Below are 14,768 nucleotides of genomic sequence, written 5' to 3' on the forward strand. Positions count from 1 at the left end.
AACACCTTAATTAAGTGCCATATCAACGTTAAGTATCCGGATGCCTTCAGGGCACCCGCTGCCAGGGTGTAACCGGACTCAGCCCGTAGCTCCGGGTCGCTCCCGCTCTCACTCTCCAGCCGCAGGCTTTGAAAACCCCGAGCTTGATTTTGGGCCACGCATCACCCATCTGAGGAGGGTGACCCTGCCCCAACACCCTCACAGCCCCTGTCCCGGTGCCCAGGAGGAACTTACATCTTCGCCGGGTACGGCCAAGCTTCCCCCACTCTTCACCCTTTCCAGAACAGCACGAAAACGCGACACACCAAACTGTAGAGATACAGATGTATTTGTGATGATGTTGCATATTTAAGACAACTTTACATAATGGTTCTGACAGAGTTTTGGCATCCTCCCCTGTGTGGCCCCTCTTCCCCCACATTCCTCCCCAACCTCAAAGCACCCCAAGCAGAAGTGGGTGCAGGACAGGGCGGCCGAGTGCCATCAGGTACCTGCTCTCACACACAGAGGTCTCAGTCCCCTCCGTTTTACAGTACACATCTTGCAACACCCACATCCTTAAATTTGGAGACTGGGAGTGTCAGACCTGCCGAGCAGAGAGAGCTGGGACATGGGAGAAAAGTTAAGATGGCACAGATCCATGGAGACAGCAAAATCCCACCAGCTCCTGAGACCCTGCTTTGAGCAGAGGGTTGGGCCAGGTGGGCTCCAGATTGTCCCCAGCTGTGAAGTGTCTTCCCAGGGTGAAACCAAACCCAGACTTCTCCAGGCAGCATCAGTCTTGGAGAAAAGAATATTGGAGGCAGACCCCAAGGACATCCTGGGGGGACTGCAGGGAAGAGGGATGCTCCACTGCAACCCTTCCCAAGAGGACGTGGCGCATCTTCCCTCTGGCGCACTGGGAAGAAGAAGCAGAAGAAGGAGGATGAAGCTGGCCAGACCTCGTCTCACTGCTTTGTTTTTTGGCCAGGGAAGCGCAGGAGGTCCCAAGAGCTTCTGCCGACGTGGGAGAAAAGAAAAGGCCGGGTCAAGAAGCTGTGGCACAGGGCAGCCCTCCAGGCATGGCTCATCCGCAGCAGGACATCGGCCCTGTGGATGATATTTTGGCAGAGGACCAGGGCGTGCTTTTGCTGAAGTGGAGACAGAAGTGGCGGAGTCTTCAGTGCGGCTTGTTGGACCTGAACCACGCACCAAGCACTACCCGCTTGCCGTCGCACAACGCACCAGAGCTCCAGACATTTGGCATAGTTGGGCAGCTGCCCCACAACCTGGGGGCAACCCTGCCCCAAGGCCAGCAGGCTACAGGTCCCCAGCAGCCCTCAGCAGGAAATGGGCAAACAGTAAAACAATAATAATAAAAATAATAAAAAAGTATGTAAACGACCCAGCACCCTGTCCTGTAGCACCAGGACACCCAAGGGAACAAGGTATGTTACAGTCTGAGGGGAGATGGAGACACAAGGACTTCCCGGCCAATGCGGGGTCTCGTCTCTATTGCACTTTGCATCATATATATTTCTATATATATATTTATAAAAATACAAACTAAAGGGCTGGGGAGGAAGGGATGAGATGCAAACCCCGGGCCAGCAGCAGCTCCGTGCACACGGCAGTTTTTGACTCATTCTGCTTCTGCCTATCTCCAGTCCCTCATCGGCCCACCAGGGCAGCAGCCAGCAACAAGGGCCCATCCTGCCAAGTTCTAGCCCAGGGCTGAGCAGGATGCTGAGCTGGTCCAGAGCCTGCCCACCCACCAGCCGTCCCTCCCTCCCACATCACCCTTTCCTGAGGCTCCAGGGCCTGGAGTAACAAACACACAGCTCTTCCCAGGTGCCTGCCATGCCCCCAACAGGGATGGGCACTCCAGCACCCTCTCCCTGGCCAGCAAGGGCTCATTCCTGCCCTGAGATGGGCAAGACCCACCTCACGCCTCTCCCTCTGCCCAAAATACCCCACAGGAGAAGGTTTTCTCCTGCCTGGAGGTTCCCTTTTTCTCTTCCTCAAGTGACTACGGTGCAAATGGCACAGGGTGATGTGGTCCAGAGACACCCCCCAAAACAGAAACGGAGGATGCTCCTTGCTCCCAAGGCTGCCCTCCAGCTGTTCCTGCTACCTCAGCCGCCCATCAGGTTTGACGGGCCCCAGTTCTGATTTGGGGTCTGGGGAGAGGGAGCTCCAGGAGGTTTTGCTGCAGGTCTCCAGGGAAGCGCAGGCAGAGGGGCTGCTGACACAGACATTTGCTGTGGACCAGAAGGTGCCAATGGAAGCGTCTACCCAGTCCTCCAGCTCCTTGCCCGTCAGCCGTGCCTTCCGCACCGCATCCTCCTCTGCTGCCTCGGAGCGCGGCAGGTTGAGGATCCCGCCCAGGCCCTGGAAATTCTGGTCCATGTACTCGTTGCGGGGAGGGCCACCATGCAGCCAGTTGCTGTCGTCTGGGAAAGACACGGAGAGAAAAGAGAGGGGATGAGCAGTGCAGCAACATTCTGGCACCCTGCAGGTCCTACCCCCAACTCTAGTTGGGGCACAGCACTCCATCCCTTTTTAACACCAGCTCCCCACCATCACAAGGATGCTGCTGCAGGAAGAATCTGACTGACATGCCAATGGGCTCCCCACAGCTGCCAAGAGGACAGCCCAGTCTAAGGATTCACATGGGCAAGGGGACACTGGTGAAAAATTTGCTCCAGCCTGGTCATCAGCTTCAGCCCAGGGGCCAGAACAGGGGGAAGCACTTTGGACTGCCCACAAGTACACCCTCTCATCCAGCCCCAAACTCCAGAGCACCCTCACCTTTCCTGAGAGGCTGCTTGCGGTTGAAGGTCTGAGGCACCACCAGGAACTGGGTCTCCCCCAGAGGCTCCCAGAACTGGAGGAGGCGGATGGTCCAGATGCCAGGGCGCAGGGGGTGGTTGAGGGGGGGCTTGTACTGGGTGAACTCTGCTTCAGCATCCACCGTGATATCGTAGGAGGCAGCAATGATGTAGGTGGGGTCAATCCACACCACCGTGGCCGTCAGGTTGGGGCCCCGTGACCACTTCTGCATGGCCACCGGCTCATCAAAAGGCCCCATCAAGCCTCCAAAATTGCGGAAGAGTCTTTCCTTGGGGTCCCACTCCGTGCCCACCTGGAGGGATAGGAAGCACAAGCAGTGGGACACTAGGCAAAGAGACACTATCAGCTGAGGTTCTGTGTTTCACCTCCCCAAAACAGAGAACACATAAACCTTGAAGTCTGAAGCAATGGACACCCCACCCTCCATGGATCACATGCCAGCACTAATTCAGCTGTACAAGGCCTCCTGCAGCTGCAGGCACTGGATCTCATCTGCCTCTGAAAGATCCCCTGAAGGCCAGTTCTCCATCAATCAGCTCCTCACAAGTACTCAGAAACTTCCAGATAAAGGTTTATTCTAAGACACAATGGCAGCTGTGTCCCTCTGTCCCCATGGCATGCAGGTGGGGCAGAGGAGGAATGGCAGCACAGTGTGGGAAAGCCAGGGAGAAAAGCACCTCATTTACCTCAAGGTTTTGCAAGCGGTTTGCCTGCCCTCCATGACCTGACAGCTTCAGAGCTCCTTGGGGCATCATCCACACCTCCAAGGATTCTGCCTGCCCAGTTGCCAAATTCTGCACTTCCTGCATCACCAAGTAACCCTGGAAACGGTCATCATAGAAATATAAGTGCACACTGGAGGGGAAGCCTCGAGGCTCAAATCTGGAGAGACAGACAGAGAGGTTGCACATCTGAGCATAAGCATCCTTCCAGCACAAGATAAAGGCCTCCCTCTGGAGCCTGGGTTGAGACCACAGAAAATACCCCACCTGCAGAGCTTGTCAGCCTTGGCTGCCAGCGTGGATGAGGCTTTGTGGAGCCCCAGCCTGGAGAAGGCTGTATAGAAGGTGAGGGTGACATCGCTGAGACCGCTGAGCCCATCGACACGGTCATAGACATTTTCCCAGTAGGCCTTGAGGGCTGGGGTGTTGGCAGGGTAGCTGCCATAGAGGTGCGTGTCCAGGATCTCCAGCACCTCCTGATTCACTGTTGACTCAAACTTGCGGGCGAAGAAGGTGGGTCTGGAGAGTTGCTGGAAGAGCACAGGAATTTCTAACAATGTTGGCTGCACCCACTCTGCCCTCCCACTCCAGCACTCCATTCTGCCTACTTTGAAGGCACAGGCTAAGGAGCAGCACAGCACAGCCAGCCTGAATGTGGGATCCTCTAAGACAGGATCAGTGGGAGCACACCAAGAGTGGTAATGCAGATGGGTCCCCATCTCTCCCACCACCTCCCCCTCTCTGTGCCCAGAAGCAGCCATGTGTCATCCACCTCCTTTGCTGCAGTCTCTACTCTGACGGGCTCCCACCCACCAGAGCCACTGCTGAGCCCTGCATTAGCTCTGGCCATGTGGCACAGCCTGTAGGAACAGGGTCTTGGGCTCTGCAAGCCTGGGACTGCTGGAAAATCCTGCCACAACTGCTCTTTCCAGGGCTGGCCCTATCTCCCCCAAACCTCCTGTGTTCAGTCCACATCCCCAAACATTGAGAGAGCATGGGAGATGTTTTGTCACAAGGCATTTTGACCTGCCAAAGAAACAGCACTCTGAAGGGGTTTTACTAAAAAGGTATTTGCCCCAGGTGATACATTTGCAGAGAAAGAGCAGGAAAACAGGAGAGAAAGTCTGGGAATAGGAGCAATGCTGCAAGGAGAAGCCTGGCTGCAGGGCAGGATAGTCAGGATAATCCCACTACCTGTTTACAGACACATCTACACTGAGCCCCACCGGGGGACCTGACCATGCTCCAGTTTCTTGTAGGGACATACACAGTAGCTGACACTGCAGCCTGGGGTGCCCACAGGACAGCTCAGAGAGGAGAGGACAGGGAGGAGGGGAAAGAGCAGGAAGAGAAAGGAGGATCTTTTTCACCTGTAGCCGAAGGAAGTCCTGGGGTTTGAAGTCATTTGGGGAGCACCCGCACCAGTCGACTATGTGTTTATATTGGCACTTACAGCCCAGCTTCCGGTTCCAGTTGGTCACTCGGAGGTTGTTATCGACCAGCGTCTCGCAGGCGTGGCTGTTCTCCAGGACCGTGTGGAAGAAGGACTGTGCAAGGCAAAAAAGGGACAGGACACCCAGTGGGATGTAGGACAGGCAGTTAATGGAGATCCCCACTCATAGAGGAGAAGGACAGACCTCAACTGCTACTGAACAGAAACTTATCCCCATTCCCAGCACAGGGTAACATTTAAGGGACCAGGCTTGCACCAGTCCTTATCTGGCCCAAAGGGTGACTGGACCTAAAGCTGGGCTGTATGTAAACATGACCCCTGACCTGTCTGCTCCTCTCTTCCCTCTTTTATACCTATGTCTGGAAAAGGGGAGGCACAAAACTGCCTGAGCAGAACCAGCGACACCCTTTGCAGCTACCCAGAGCAGGGACGAAGTGGGACAGAGATGTTAAGCACAGTGGGAAGAAAATCCATCCCATGGCCCAGAGCCAGCACCCACCTCAGCTGGCAGGAGTGTGTAGGTGTAGAACTGGCGCAGCTGGGACACCAGCTGGTCATCAGCATAGACCACATATTCCACAAAGCTGCGTGTCAGCGAGAACCAGTCGGAGCCCCCGTCCACCACGATGCCCTCAGGGATGTGGCGTTCGCCCAGCCGCCACATGTGGGAGTCACACTCGTGGAACAAGCGGTCCAGGCCCTGCTTCTTAATAAACCTGGGCATGGGGATGAGGAGTTAGGACTGTCAACCACCTTGTTAAGTGCAGATGCAGAACACTCCCTCCCTGCCACAGCTGTTCCAGTTCTTTTCTGAAATCCCTCATTTTCTGTTCCGCCAGTTCAACTCTGCCTCTAGCTGAGATTACCTGGCGTTGTCTCGGCCATGTGACTTCAGGAAGTTCTTATCTCGGTATTTGGACAGGAACATCACCAGCTCATCATTGGTCCTGAGGTGCAATTCAGGAATCGTTAATACTCCTGGGATGAAGCAGCCCAGTAAACATTCATTCTGCAAGAGCCATTGGACACAAGGAGCCCAAAGTTGCTGACTCAAACCCTTGTCCCATCATTGGACAGACACAGCCTCTCTGCTGTCTGTTGCCTCATGTGCATATCCTCCTGCAACACCCAGACCAGAGGAAAAAATAGCTTCTGAGGTACTGGCTGGGCTCCTCTGCATACATGGGTCCAGTCTGGCCTGGGAGCATCATCACCAGCACGTGGGTGCAATCTCCAACCCCATCTCCCTCAGCTCCCTGATCCTCCCCGCCCCTCCCAAGGGTGCCGCGACACACAGCCCCAACACCTCCAGCCCCCTCCCCTGCCCCAGCAAGGTCCTCACCTCGTGGGGTAGTCAGTGGCACTCAGGTTGATGAAGAAGTCCCAGGGCCACTCAGACAATTCCAGCAGGTCCTTCATGCTACGCAGGTACATCTTCAGCAGGCTGGCACCTCCCCAGATGGTCACCATGCGCCAGGGTGTCACACGGATGTTGGGGTAGTGCCGGGCCAGCTCCACGGCCTCGCGATGGAGGTAGTTGGAGCGCTGCCAGGGAACACAGCCCACCCTCAGAAAAGAGTTGATCCTCCCAGGGCCCTGCTTTCCTTGCCGCCAGCCCAGAGTCAGCCCTTGCAGCAGCCTCCAAAAGGAGGGAAGCAGCAAACAGGGCAGGGGCAAATAGATCCTGCTTCTGTGGGGTTGCAGAAGTAGCAGCAGAGGGTCACAGCTCCACAGCAGTGAGGACTAACCCTATCCAGCCACTTTCCTCACTCACCACCACCTGTGCCTCAGCTCTGTTCCCTCTCCCAGGGACCAATGGATCACTGTTAGCATCCACTCCCTCCCCCCTGCCACACACCTTGTCAACATGGATGTAGAAGAAGTGCTGCTGGTGGTACACGGCCTTGATGAGCCGCTTCAGCTGGCGGATGGCCCTGCCGTGCACCACAAGCATGTAGGCAATGCGCACGGGCTTGCTGGGGGGCCCCTGCTGCAGCCGGCTTTCGTCCCACTGGATCACAGGGCTGACCTTGCCTGCATGGGGAGGGAGAGGGGTGTCAGCCACCCCCAGCCACCCCCAGCTCCAGCTACTACCTGGAGCTCCTGACCAAGGCACAGGACAGCAGGGAAGCACTCCGCCTCGGGCAAATCTCAAACTGGCTGCACTGCCAGGACATGATGGCACATGCAGCCCCTTGTGTTACACTGATGGAGGGTGCTGGGAAAGGGGGTGTCCTCCTCTGGTGCATCAAAAACAGAAAATGCAGCTGGGCCTGGCTCTGACCCCTGCAGAATTGCAGGCTGGGATGAACAGCTCTATTTAAGAAGGCTGGCACAGCTTTGATTGGATTATAGAGGCAGCGATAATCTGGGAATCAGTGACAGATTGAGGCCGCTGTTTGCCAGGTGGGACAGTTTGGTGACATAAGGAAGGTGGCCTAGGAGCCTGCCTGGGATATTCCCAATGCCCAGGGTGACCAGGAGCACTCCAGCAGGACTCACCTGAGAGCTGGCAGTGGCGAGGCACGGACTGGGGCATGAGGCTGCCAGCCCGGTGCAGACACACCACGTTGGCAATCTCCTGTTGGCACTGTTTGCTGCTGGCCCGGGCCAGCGCCGACAGGGCGTCTTTGCCCGTGATTTCACACTTGGGGGTGAAACTGTTCTCGGTGGGCTGGGGAGCCCCCTCCACGCTGCCCGTGTCACCCTGCTGGAAGACGGCCAGCTGGGCCTCCCCACGCAGCTCTGTCAGGTTCCTGCGGCTGGAGGAGTCCAGCATGGCCGGCAGCCTCCATCCTGGTTTGTGCCTGGCCGTGACGGCTCTCACCACCTTGGACACCACGGCCCCGGGGCTGTCTGGCCGGCCCCGCCATCGGCCGTGCTTCCGGCTGGCACTGCTCCGGCGCCCGGCAGAGCTGTCCGAGTCCTTGGAGCCGTCGCTGCTCTCGGGAAACCCAGCTTTTTTCTGCCGCTCCTGCTGCAGGTCCACGTGCATGCAAAAGAGAGGACAGACAGCATTAACTCAGGCCTGCTTCCCCCTAGCTCTGTCAGCATGCTCCTCGGAGCATCCCTGTTCCCAGTCCCCGCTGAGTTCAATGCTGCAGCATGACAGGTGCTCCAGGAGCAACCACTGTGCAGCACAGGACATTACACAGCCTCTTCACTACCTAAAACCCCAGGCTAAGACCCAACAGCAGCCCCCTGCCTATGCCCCCATCATGGGGACACTCAGACCATCTTACTCTCTGTGGCTGGGCTCACTGTAGACTAAATGGACACAGTGGGATGTGTCTGCATCAGCCATCCTCTGAGGTCCTGCCCATGCAGGGACATCCCTGATGCTGGAGATAAGCACTGGGCTGTACTGGCTGGTGAGGGTTATTTCATGGCGAGCTATTGGACCAGCTCTTCCCTGCCATGACCATGCTGTGAGCCCAAGCCCAGCACAGCCAGAGTCCCAGGCAGCCACAGCTGTGCTCTTTGGGCTGAAAGCACTGGACAGGAATAGACCAAGGCCCTGCCCACGCTCCCCTCTCTGGACCCTGGCTCCCCGTGCTGGGCTGGGGCAGGCACTGCCATCACCACCTTCCCTAGAAACTCAGTCACAAACCCTCCTGAGGACCCAAGTGGATGTGTAAAGGGAGCAGTTAATTACGCTTCGTTACCTCTGCCAGGCTGGCTGACCAGCAGAGACAGTCAGCCTTGGGGAGAGCAGGGAGCTGGGAAGTTTGGATGCCACACTCATGGGAAAGAACTTACACAGTGAGTGGTACCCGTGATGTCGGGGCCATGTGCCCCAGCCCACCACAGGCACTCCCTGATGACAGGCAGGCAGCTGCCTGCTCCAGTCCAGCTTCCCAGGGCTGTCTCACAGCACCCCCAAACCCTGACTGCCCAGAAGCTGTGCCAGGCACCATGGAGAGCTGTAAGGAACATCCAGGGGCATTCCTGAGCAGCAGCATCTCACAAGGATGGACAGATGCCTCACAAGGACAGTAGGACTGAACTAGCCCCTGGCACAAGACTCACTTGAGGGTATAGCTAATGGGAAGGTCACAGCCAGGAGAGAGCACAGAGTGAAAAGGCTGGAAAACATTTGGTGTGATCTGCCCATTTCAGAGTCCCCAGACTACCCATGTTGTGCTGACACAACCATGGCCAAACCACTGCTTAAATCCCGAGGGGCTGGTTCAGTGGGCATCAGCCAAGCCTGCTTCCACCCACAGGCGTCACAGGCAGCCCAAGACAGGCAGTGAACCCTCCATTAGTCACCATGTACGACCATCTGTTCCAGAGCTATAAACCTGTTTTCCCCACAGAGCATCAGAGGAGAGGGCAGCCAGAAGGCCACAAGTGAAGAGAGTCTCTTCCATGTTCCTACAGGAAGAGACTCACTGATCCTACCCACATCCTGCACTTCCCAAAAGGCCTGACTCTGGGGACACTCCACATTCAATGCCCACCCATGGTTACAGTCCTGCTCATCCCCCTGGAAAGAGCCCTGTTCCCAGCTCAGGAGCATGCCTAGCTGCCTTTCCCAGTAGGGAAGTTGTTAGAAGCATTGCCAGCCCTTCCGGAGCTGCCAGCCACGGAACTCTAGGGTTTCTAATTACTGCACCACAGCAGAGTGATCCCGCCACCCCAGCCTGGCAGGGAATGGCTCCGGCCACATTGTTCTGCTGTATTTAAGACCTGTGTGGGACAGTCAGTGAGGCTCCCCATTCCCCCCTTCTGACACACACATGACTCCAGGCACCAGCCAGAGCTCACTCAGAATCACAGAATCATTTAGGTTAGAAAGACTCGCTAAGATCATCCAACTGTTAAACCCCTGTCAAGGCCACCACTAAACCATGTCTCCAAGTGCCTCATCTACACATTTTTTAGATATCTCCATAGACTGTGACTCCACCACTTCCTCATCCAGCCTGTTCAAGGGTGATATCCAACCTAAACCTCCCCTGGTACAACTTGAGGCCATTTCCTCTTGCCCTGTTGCTTGTTACTGGAGAGACTTGTCCTGTTCTGCCTCCCCTGGTGCGACACTGCCACCCCAGAGTGACACAGAGCAGCGGGTCATGTATCTACCTCCATGCCATGCCCAGCACAGATCCCACTGTGCCACTAGGAGGAGTAGGGCTAACAGCACCTGGTTTCTGCAGGATTCCCTCTCTGGCTAACTCAGGTTTCTGCCACATACCAGCACTCATCAGGCAAAACCAGCACCAAAATGTTCCAAAGCCATCAGATGAATCCCGAGTTAAAATGGCTGGATTAAGTCCCCTAAAAACAAGCTCTCTGGCAGGAAAAATAACTGTCAAGGAATCTTTCCTGCAGAAGAAAAGACACTTCATAGAAAGCTTCTCCTGTGGCCACAGAGCACAGAGGACACCAAGACATAGGCCCCAGAGAGGTGCCACGTCCTGCCTGGACAGACAAAGACAGGAGACCAAGTAGCTAAAACACTGTAGTGACAGGTCCTCTTCTCCACCCACAAGGAAACTTTGTGGTTTGAGTTTCACTGGTGCCAGCTCCACCACAGACTAAGAGCTTCGGGAAGCTCCTGTGCTCACTCAGGAGCTGTGGGGGTCACAATGACAGAGGCAGGATCGCTCTGGTCTCTCAGGCTGCCACTTGGTGGGGAGACACTCATGCTGACCACAGCAGGAATGGGGATTTCCTCTCTCATCCATCAGTCTGGATAGGGATTGTATTGTTTGATCCTGGTGGAACAAGAATTATTTGGTTTCCAGGAGGAAACGCAGTGTTGACTTGGGCAGATGGAGACAGATACAGATACCCCTGGTCTGCATCCCATAAAGCATCTTCTTGGTGAACATAGGCAGCCTGCAGGACCCCAGAACAGGCTTGGGAGGAGAACTGATGGATCCAAGAGGCACAGCCAGCTCCACAGCACTTCCAGGACTTGAGTGTCTCTTTCTTTCTCCACAGCCAGTCATAGCCCATTCATGGTGGGGATGAGCTGTGTCCATTAGTGGGAAGGAGCCATTTACTTTGGCAATTAAGAAATCCCAAACTTCCACGAATCCTTTCAGGCCTATAAGGTCAGACTCTCCTGGGATTGTTACTCTGGCTTTACTAGAAATGCCCTTAGGGAAATGGTGTCTCCTCTAGGTCTGGCCTAAATCAGAAGCTGCAGGATGGCACAGAAACCAAGAGCTTTGCATTTTGTAAGAAATGAAGGTTAATTGGACTTTTCTCAGCTTGCTAATGGGTTTGGGCTGTCTGTGAAGTTAAGGATGGCTATTGTCTTCTCCAAAGAGGCTTGTCAATTCCCAGGACTACTGGTAGTGAACCAACTCCTCTCCAGGAAAGGGGACCCATGACCAAACATGTTCAGCTGCCCAGCTCAGTTTTGGGATGAGACATGGGGAAACCAGGCAAGGACCAGGTAGAATGAGCCAACCCAGGAGGCTGTGAAGGGCAGGAGCAGAGAACAGCAGACAAGGAGTGCAGGATGGTGCAGAGGGAAGCAGAAGCCAGGATAGGTGAAGTAATTTGATCAAGGGCACAGAGCAGGGAAAGGAGCAGTTGGGTACTCCTTGGTGCCAGATCAGTCTGCTCTCATGCTTCCAGTGCCTCCATGATCACCTCCTTGCCACATTCATTCCCTGGTCCTGTGTTGGTGATGGGCGTATGGCAGCCCATGAGGGTGCTCATGGCCATGCCCCGTGGCCCAGGAGGAGGCCTAAGGCTGGGAATTCACCTGCCCAATGAGTGGCGTCACTTGAGCGATCTTCCCCACTGCAAGGGGCTACCCTGTTCCCCTTCTCACCTCTTTGCTCTCAGGGAAAGCTTTCTAGACCTGCTGACCATGGCACCACCCTCCACAACAGTGAGACAGCAGGAGGCTTCAGCCACTGACCCACACAGACATAGCAGACCCGGACACAGTCTGGGCAGCTCCCAACAAATAAACAAATCCAAATTAGCAACCCAGGGGTGGGAGCTTTGTTTGAAGGTGGCAGCAACGTGCTTTATCAGCCTGGGTCTTCTTTGATACCTGCTCTGTGTCTGACCTTGGGCAAACTCCTTCACCAGACCATGCCTCAGTTTCCCCACACTCACAAGAAAGAAGTGATGCATTTGGCCTTAGCAGGATGTTCTGGTATAAAGACATCAGCGACTCCAAAAGGTTCTTGTACTCTCCCACTTCACAGGGACATCTCTCACCAGAACAGCGACACGGGAGCTGACGCAAATCTCCCAGCTCTCTGAATTTAATGTTTTATGGTTTGGGTGTCCCTGACCCCAGTTTCCCAAAACATCCCCCAAACCACAGGTGCAAAACCTCCATCAAACTCCCCACTCTATGCCAGACCCAAAACACGCCCCCCCCGGGCCACAAGCTCCCCTTCTCAGGTGCTGTGACTCCGCTCTGCTGCAGCCAGAAGCCCCCCAGGCAACATCTCGCTGCCCACCCCACCGCCAACACCTCCAGCAGCCTGAGGCTGCGGGACGCCCCACCCCAGGAGCCCCATCGTGGGTACGGGCCTTGCCAACCCCACGGAGCCCACCCCTTTGTCCCCGCCCCAGCTCCCGAGCAAGGAGACACTCGCGATTCCCAGGGCACTGTCCGTCCCAAGGGGTTCTCCACGAAAGCCCCATCCCAGCACCCACCGCCCTCCCACGACCCCCCAGGCCTTCAGCCCACCTCAGGCCTCCCCTGTCTCCCGCGTCGCCCTCAGTCCCCTCACGACCCCCCAGCCCCTTCATCGCCCTCCTTCAGCACGGCCCCTCCTTCACCGCCCCCCTCCCCTCACCGTCCCCCCGGCAGGCCCCGGCCGCCCCTACTCTCTCCCGCGGCACACCTCGGCCGGGCCCTCCTCGTCGAGGCCGGCGGAGCTCCAGAGGACGAGCCCCTGGAGCAGGAGGATGGCTAGTGCCGTGGCGGCCGCCAGCCGGTAGCGCCGCACCAGCTTCCGCGCCCGCCCGCCGGCCACCATGGCCCCGCCGGCCACCATGGCCCGCCGCGCCGCCGCCGCCGCCGCGCATGCGCGGGCGCCGAGGGGCGGGGCATGGGCGGGGCCGGGTGGGGCATGGGCGGGGCCGGAGGCGGGGCCTGTGAGAGAATGTGTGCGTGTAAATGAGCATGAATGAATGCGAGTGTATTAATGTGAGCGTGTAAGTAAATGTGCGTGTATGAAAATGAATGTGTCAGCATGTAAGTGAAATGTGAGAGAATTGATGTGAGTGTGAGCAAATTAATGTATGAGCATGTGAGTGAATTAATGCGTATGAGCATGTAAGTAAATGGGTGAATTAATGAGTGCGAGCGTGTACTTACACGCTCAGAGTGAATTAACGTGTGAGTAAATGAATGTTGGTGAATGAGCGTGAATGGATGTGAGCGTGTGTTAATAAATGAGTGAATGAATGTGAGAGTGAATTCATGTGAATGTGTAAGAGTGAATGAATGTGAGAGTGGGTGTGCAAATGAACGTGTGAGTGTCTGTGAATGAATGTGAGACAATGTGAGTGTATGTGAGACAATGTGAGTGTGAATGAGTGTGAGTAAATATAAGTGAATGTGTGTGGGACTGTGAGTGATGTGAGTGTGCACTGGGGTGCGCAAATTGTTTGTGTGTGGCCACTCATGTTCTGTGTGCCTGTGCCACTGGTGTCAACCCCCCTGCCTTGGGCAGGGACACCTTCCACTATCCCAAGTTCCTCCAAGCCCTGTCCAACCTGGCCTTGAACACTTCCAGGGATGGGGCAGCCACAGCTTCTCTGGGTACCCTGTGCCAGGACCTCCCCACCCTCCCAGGGAACAATTTCTTCTCAATATCCCATCTAACCCTGCCCTCTGGCACTGTGAAGCCATTCCCCTTGTCCTGGCACTCTGGGCCAGTGTCCCAAGTCCCTGTCCAGCTCTCTTGGAGCCCCTTTAGCCACTGGAAGGGGCTCTGAGGTCTCCTTGGAGCCTTCTCTTCTCCAGGCTGAACACCCCAGCTCTCTGAGCCTGTCCCCTGTGGAAGCTATGCGAGGGGAGGGTGGGTGTTTCAGCAGAGGAAATAGGAAGCAGTGGCTGGGTTGTGATAGCAGCTCCTCAGAGTTCCATGACCTCCTGTGAGCTTTGTGGGCAGATTCTGCCAATAAAGCTGAGGGAACACTGCAGACTCAATGCCCCTGAGGGCTTTTTGAGGAAGAGGTTTTGATAAGGGTGGGTTTCCCTGGCTGCAGAAGGGCTCTGAGCAGCCTGCTGAGCTCTGGGAGGGCTTCCCCTTTGGTAGGAGCAATTTGGTTCCTGCCTCATGAGCTGAGAGCTGCAAGATTGCCTCAGCATCTCCACACCAGCAGGAAAAGCCTCTCTACCTAGAATCCTTTAGGTTGCAAAAGACCCTTGAGAACATCAGGACAATCCATTAACCCAGCACCACCAAGGCCACCACTAAACCATGTCTCCAAGTGCCACATCTACATGCCTTTTAGACCCCTCTGGGGATTGTGACATATCCCCCAGCATCCTTTTCCAGGGCTTCACAGCCCTTTTGATGAAGAAATTTTCACTAATGTCCAGTCTAAACCTCCACTGGCACAACCTGCAGAGTTTTTTCCTTGTGGCACCCTGTTTCCCCTTGTCCTGTTGCTTGTTACCTGGGTGAAGAGACCAACCTGCATCTGACTACAACCTCCTCTCAGGTATTTGTAGAGAGTGAGAAGCTCCCAGCTCAATCTCCTCCTGGTTGTGGTGTAAATCAGCATCCCTGCCCTGAAACCAGCCTGGCTGCAAAAAGCTA

General features: G+C 55.8%; 1 protein-coding gene across 1 annotated transcript; it reads right to left on the reverse strand.

The window, feature by feature from the left end:
* Nucleotides 1-280: 280 nt before the first annotated feature.
* Nucleotides 281-12,992, reverse strand: XYLT2 (xylosyltransferase 2). Its single transcript, XM_066200604.1, has 11 exons — nt 12,840-12,992; nt 7,510-7,984; nt 6,866-7,041; nt 6,350-6,552; nt 5,874-5,954; nt 5,507-5,723; nt 4,925-5,101; nt 3,822-4,084; nt 3,519-3,714; nt 2,791-3,124; nt 281-2,432 (listed from the first exon to the last, which is right to left on the reverse strand). Exons 1-11 carry the CDS (start codon nt 12,990-12,992, stop codon nt 2,110-2,112), a joined length of 2,598 nt encoding a protein of 865 aa, XP_066056701.1. The 3' UTR covers nt 281-2,109.
* Nucleotides 12,993-14,768: the final 1,776 nt, after the last annotated feature.

This window comes from Chamaea fasciata, unplaced genomic scaffold (assembly GCF_029207755.1).
Source record: "Chamaea fasciata isolate MVZ Bird 193981 ecotype frontalis unplaced genomic scaffold, bChaFas1.0.hap1 SCAF_19, whole genome shotgun sequence".
In the NCBI taxonomy this organism is placed as follows: Eukaryota; Metazoa; Chordata; class Aves; order Passeriformes; family Sylviidae; genus Chamaea; species Chamaea fasciata.